The 6,641-nt window shown below is 54.5% G+C and overlaps 1 protein-coding gene across 1 annotated transcript in view; it reads right to left on the bottom strand.

Annotated features, from left to right (window-relative positions):
• ZDHHC9 (zinc finger DHHC-type containing 9) overlaps positions 1 to 6,635 on the bottom strand; it is a 12,315-nt gene extending 5,680 nt beyond the window's left edge. The window contains exon 1 of the mRNA XM_014310266.2: positions 6,497 to 6,635. Coding sequence (XP_014165741.1) covers positions 6,497 to 6,576 — 80 coding nt within the window. The 5' untranslated portion in view covers positions 6,577 to 6,635. The remainder of the gene's footprint in view (positions 1 to 6,496) is intronic.
• Positions 6,636 to 6,641: the final 6 nt, after the last annotated feature.

Genomic DNA, 6,641 nt, shown 5'->3' with positions numbered 1-6,641 from the left:
TTCCGGCGCCCAAGGGATGGGCCAGACCATTGGGAGAAGTACCCAAGGCCTGGTCAGGGACCCCATACCTGGAGAGCTGGAAGGCATGGAAGCCTGTGGGGATAGTGGGAATCTCTGGCTAACCCCTAAAGAGCAGGAGCTTCCCATATCACAGAAATTATTGGGATTAAGTGGATCCTGTATTTCTTAGGAATGGATTCCTGTGGAAGTGCAACATTCCCATGCAAGAAGACATCTGGCTTCCTTTGGCTTTCCTGAGACAACAGACTAGAGCACTCCAAATAAAGCAGAAAGGCTCCTGCTTCAAGACTCCCCCAGCTCAAAAGGGAACAAGGTTTGTTTCCTCTATAAATACAACAAGGCCCAATGAGGAGTTTATGGTGCTGATCCTGATGATAAGAGGATGCAAAGGGAGCATGGGACCCATCTCACCGTGGCCATGCTGCTCCTGGACACTCACAGCCATGTCCCCAGAGGTGCTGCAGCCCTAGCTGTGTGGGAGGCCTGGGCAGAAGTCAGAATTTAGAGACATACTGGGCTGAAAAAATCCATATTTTACCCTGATTCCTTCAGAAAACCTTACTGATGTTGAGGTGAAGTTCCTATGGAGCTTTGCTATGGTTTAAGGGAAACCCCACCTAAATCCCACCACTTGTGTCATGTGTCACCACTCCTCGCATGCATCCCTTCCCCAGCCTCCTGATGCAGCTGGGCACCCAGGCTTTCAGGCACTTGGCTTTCTATGATCCACCCTTTATCCCTGCTGGTGAGGGATGGATCCAACCCAGACTCCTGCTGTTCCACTGTTACTTTCCATGGGACATCAGGCTACTGCGGTGAGGGGCCAGGTATTACCCTCTCTGAGGGGCTGCCATCCCAAGCAAGGCCATTTCCATTACCTCCACAGCACTATTTAATTCTGGACAGCATTCCCACCACAGATTCCCCAAACACAATGCAGTTTCCAGCTCCAGCTGGCAGCACCAGGCTCTGCAGGCCCACTGCAGGAACATTTCCTGGGCCATTGCCTGACTCCAGCGCTGTCCCCCACGTGTGGCAGGGACAGAAGGCCTGCACACTGAAGTTACAGCACGCTTCAGTCACAGCTGCAACACCAGAAGCCCACAGCAACACAAAGGGCCTGGGCCTTAAACCAACATCCTTCACTTCAGACACTGCACACTCTGCTGTTCCCCAAAACAATGTCCCTGTGCCCAGCCCTGCCCACAGACGAAGAACTGGAGTGCCAAGCTTATCGTCTTCGGGCAGCCTAAGATAACTTTGCATTCCCTCTGCAAGGGCAAAGTCCAGGGACAGCTGCAAGTCAGTCAGCAAGTAAACAAAAACCTTGGAGCCCATTTGGGGTAGAAATACAGGGTTAGGAAGATGGAACATGGATTTAGGTGCAGGTCAGCCTCTTCTCCCATCAATCAGTGACAGGACAAGAGGACACATCCTCAAGCTGTGCCAGGGAAGGTTCAGGTTGGACATCAGGAGAAGGTTCTCCACGGAAAGGGCTGTCAGGCATTGGAAGGGGCTGCCGAGGGAGGTGGTGAACTACCCATCCCTGGAGGTGTCCAAGGAACAATTGGATGTGGCACTCAGTGTTCTGGTCTGGTTGACAAGGTGGTCACCAGTGACAGGACTTAATGGTCTTGGGGGTCTTTTCCACCCTAAATGATTCTGTGATTATTCCTTTAGAGCTGGACACTGCCTGCCCCAAAGGGCTGCAGCCTGACCCTTGTCCAGCTTTTGGAACTGCTGTGACAACATGAACATATATCGTGGGTTTAAATATGGATCCATGAGCTGTGTTAAAGCTGAGGCACGGCCCTCCTACTTCCACACAGGCTTAGCTTAGCTTCCCTTAGCTGGGCTGGCATCTGTGGCCCCTTGCAGGTGAGGGCAGAGGTGAGAGCCAGAGGAGCCCCCACCACGGTGAAACTGCATCGCCAGGCCCAGCATGGAGCCCAGCGTGGAGCCCAGCATGGAGCCCAGCGTGGAGCCCAGCGTGGAGCCCAGCGTGGAGCCCCCCACCTGCCTCCCACCCTCCCTGTGCTGATGGGGCCTCGCTCTTCAGGTGACTCCCAGGGAACTCGTCCATGGCAGGGAAAGCAGCCACACAAGGTCCTGACTTGGTACTCAGGCACTCACTAGCACTGCGGTATCTTCAGTCTACGCCTTGTCTCTAAGATGATTTCACTGCTCAGAAACATACATTTAAAGATCTTTTGTTTGGAAGAGCTCAGAGCCAACAGAGATGCTCTGTTGGCCTGTGAAGATGCTGCTCCCCCATTCCCAGCACCATTTCTGTGCTCTGGAGCATTTTGTCACCAAAAAGCAGACAATAACAGCACTATCACAACTCATCATCACAGTGGGGTGGGCTGAGGCAGGAAAGCTGAACAAAGGGATCATTGGAATGGGGAGCAGGGGGAGAAGCAGCTGGGAGGTGCCATGAGTTATGGTGCTTGGCCCGTTATTCTGCACCCGCTTGGGAAGGTCTGCTGTAATCAGCACACTGAGCAAAGCTCTGGAGGAAGGGGAAAGCCACAGGGACTGCACAGCCACGGCCACAGGGCAGCACATCCCCCAGGCAGGCCCCACCAGGGCTCAGCACAAGCTCCACAGCATCACTCACCTACATCTCACCTGCAAATCACCTGTTTAACCTTCCTCAGCTACAGCACAGCCACATCGTGTGCCTGGTCTGGGTGCCAGCAGAGCTGTATCTTTCCCAGTGCCTGACCCTCACTGCAGCCTGGCTGTGCCGGGCGCTCACACCAGGGAAGGGATGGTGTCTAGCAGCTGCTGTGTTTGCAGTAACTGTGGAAGCAGCTGCTCCGAAGCCCGGCCACACCACACCACTGTGTCCAGGCCCTTTCCAGCAGCACCAGGCAGGGCTGGAGCTCTCCCTGGAACCTCTCCCTACCTGCCTGCAGTGACACACCAACTGTCAGCACACACCATGTGTTTCTGACACAACTGAGGCAGGAGACAGGTGTGTTATGCCAATGTCACTGCTCCTTTCCCAGCTAAAATCTCAAATCTCTGCACAGACAAATCACCCCAACATCCACCCAGGAATGGGGGTGCCACAGAGGATGTGGAGGCTGCAGAGAGGGCAAAGTCATCTCCTGAGAAGGGGCCCACATATGAAAAAAAGGTCAATCCAAACCCCAGGAGTGGCCACTTCCCCCAGAAACACGAACAAAACCAGCTGAACTCTGGACACCAAAAAGTTCACATCTATTGAGAGAAATTACAGTGATTAAAAAGCACGAATTAACTCACATGTAAGTTTTGACCATGCTTGACACAGATCTAACCAGAGGTAATGCCAGCTCAGAGGCCCCTCTCTGAGTCTTGGGTCTCTGGGCTTTGGAAATCAAAACTAAAAAATAAAGTCACACGAAGGGCAGTGTAGGTGTTTTCAACTCATCAGAAAACAAAGACATTTTCACCTATACAAAGTTAAAAAAGTAGGGAAAAGAAAGTGGCAAATATGCCTGGACACTGGAAGATCCAAGAGCAGCCCCTTCCCATGAGGACCCAGCTATCATGCCTCTAACATCTACAGATGTCAAGTTTTGTGCTGAAAAGCCAGAGACAAAAGAAATCTCATTTCCTTCAGCTGAGCGTGGAACTCCAGGAGAGACGGGAACTCCAAAGGGAACTCCCAGCCTGAGAGCAGGCACTGCATCCCATCATCCCAGCTCCTAAAGGCATTTTTGACAAGTGCTTTATCTGGTCTCCTCATGCTGGAACACCTCAAGCAGACAGCAGCTAAGTGCCCAACCACAAGGCTGACGTACCATTAGGAGTCTGAAATAATGCCAAGAGGATGTGAAACTGTATTTTATGGGACGTGCTGTGGAGCAGACCCAGTTAAGCACAGGTCTGGGACTCTGCAGGGAGCAGCCCCAAGCCGCGGGAGCTGCTCCCGTAGCGCTGAGAGGTGCCCTTGGGCAGAGGACTCCAGTGGTGGCTGCAGAGCCCTTCCCGAGAGCCAGCACAGCTCCCTCCAGCACAGCTCCGTCCCTCCGCCTTATCTAAGAGGGAGGAGTCGGATCTCAGGTACAGCTCTGAGTTCTGCCAGCCTCTGGCTCCTGTTTGCTCCTGGCTGGAGAGATTTCCCCAGTCCCAGAACACAGCGCTGCGGTTTGGGGATGAACGCACAGAATTCCCACCCACAGGCTGAGGCGCTCAGCCCGCTCGCCTGCGGACACCGCGGAGCAACTGGCAGCACTGGAGAAACTTGGAGGAAAAAACCAGCACCAGCAACAGCCCCGCGAGTGCGACCATCGCTCCAGGGCTGGGAAGGAAGGGCTGTGGCTTTTCTCCCGCCGTGGGTGCCGGTCCCCACCGGCCTCAGCTGTAACCGGAGCCAGCGCGGCCCGGAGCGCCGGGATCGAGCCCAGCCCGGCGCAGGGCGAGCAGCCAGACAGATCCTGGCTCCAGGCACCCCGGAGCCGTGCTCAGACAAGGTGTGACTGCGCAAGTGATTCAGCTGAATGGAGCAGGCAGCACGGCACGGGCAGCCTGCAGTGAGGGGCAGCCAGGGAAAGGCTCCTCCGCCCACCGCCGGCTGCCGCGCTCCACATCCAGACACCAGCTTCAAGGGGGAAACCAGGAATTTCCATGCAAACACTAAAGAATCTGCCAAACACCGAGACAAACGGACAACACGGTGAAAGATCGAGGCTGAGATCCTCACCCAGAGCTCCCTACACATGCAGGGCAGGCAGGGCTCCTGAGAAGCCAAGCTGCTTATCTCGGCCTGATCAGTGAAACAGAGACCTTGGGGAGTGCTTCCAGCTGGGAAGGCAACATTTCATCCCTATCCCAAATTCAAAAATCCCCCAAACAAGTTCAAAACAACCCTCTCTCTTCCAAACAAAAAAAAAAAAAAAAAAAAACCAAAAAAAAAAAAAACACTGAGGTGTTCTGCACTGAAATAATCAAATGGGTATTTGGATTTTCCCAAACTTCTCCTTATCTCCCTCAGATGATTTAACTAAAATTCAGAGGTGATCCTGTTCCCAGCAGCATTCCCCCCACAGAACCCACCCTCCAGGTCTAGGCACGGCCTGGATGTCTTAGTGCAAGCCACTCCTCCACAGGCCTCTGCCTGCCAGAGCATGGAAAGGGGTTTCTCAAGGAATTTCCAGTCACGTTCCTGACTAACCACAGCCTAGGTCTGGAAAACAGCCTCGGCTCACTCTGCCTTAGCGCAGCCACGGCAGAGCGGGATGGAGTTCACTCTCCTGCTACGGACAGGATCCACAGGGAGCCAGAGCAATTAAACCTCAAATCGGTGTTTCTGGTGCAGCAATAAGCGTTTCTGGAGCAGCAACACTTATTACTTCTTCCTGCAAGGCAGGAAGGCTCAGCCTTTCCATTTTTCAGATGGAAAAAACCCCAAATATCAAACCAAGAGTGGTGTCACTTGGTATCTCAAGACTGAGCCAGGGATAATTTGAGCAGGGAACTAGGGAGAGACGCTGGGCCAGGGAATGTGGAAACAAGTTCCCTGGCTTAGGAACGATGCTGAAGAGGACAGCATCTGGGCCAAGGGCTTTTTGGAACTGCAGGAACAGCCAGGGCTTAACCAGCCAGCAGGTCCTTCCACTCGTTCTTCTTGGCTTTGTGACCTTTTGTGTCATCCAACCCTGTTTCAGCCCTTCTGCTGCCACAGAACACAAACATGCCCATGGAGACCAAGGAAGGGAAGTTTTTCAGATGTGTGGCTGATCCAGGTTCATTCTCTAGCTAGACAACAGAGGTATCCTGCCCCCTCCCACAGCATCAGCCCAGACAAACATAGGCTTTTCCCTTTTTGCTTGGTTTTTTTTTTTTATTTTAGGATTAGTATAAGGCCAGCCCAACTCCCCAGCCCAGCTCCCAGGGAGAGCCGAGGGGAGAGGGCAAATCCCTCTTTTTCATCAGGATCAAAGGTTTTGGCTGAAGGTCTTTAGGCTGCCAAGGTAATGTAAGGGGTGGTTGGATCCTCCCAAATACCAGCACGGCTCTGGCTGCAGTGCAGCCTGGGGCTGGGGGTAGGACTGGCAGGACCCCCAAGCTCACTCCTTATTAATCCTCCAGCTGGGGTCACCTCCCTGGTGGGGCTGATGCGGGGCTGCACGTCCCCCCGTGGGTAGGGACACAGGCTGTGCCCCAGGGCTGCAGCAGCAGTACCCTTGCACTCCAGCTACCCTGGAGCCAGGAACACTCGGGACAAGGAACTGCCAAGTCCCAGACAGAAGGTGACCCACGGGAAGCAGGGCCAGCGTCACCCCCCGGCAAGGCTCCGGCAGGGCCCATTCCCCTCAGCACCTCCAGGGTCAGTCTGCTGAGGGTGAGGAAGCAGATCTGGACAGGGACAGGCACACTCCGCGCCACGCTGCAGCGTGCCAGGCGCCCCTCCCTCTCCCGAAGGCCCCGAGCACACGGGCCCGTCCCCATGCCCCTCCCGTGGGGTCCCCGGGGAACTCACTCGAAGGCGAAGAAGAGGGCGCAGGTGCCGAGGATGAGGAAGAGTGTCAGGTAGAAGATGCCCTTCTGCCGGGCCATCATGATACGGCCGTCGCAGCAGAAGGTGTTCCTGCCCGGCAGCTTCTCCCATTTCCGAACCACCTTCT

The sequence above is a fragment of the Geospiza fortis genome, unplaced genomic scaffold, assembly GCF_000277835.1.
Source record: "Geospiza fortis unplaced genomic scaffold, GeoFor_1.0 scaffold412, whole genome shotgun sequence".
Classification (NCBI taxonomy): Eukaryota; Metazoa; Chordata; class Aves; order Passeriformes; family Thraupidae; genus Geospiza; species Geospiza fortis.
This window is presented reverse-complemented; position numbering and strand designations above follow the sequence as displayed.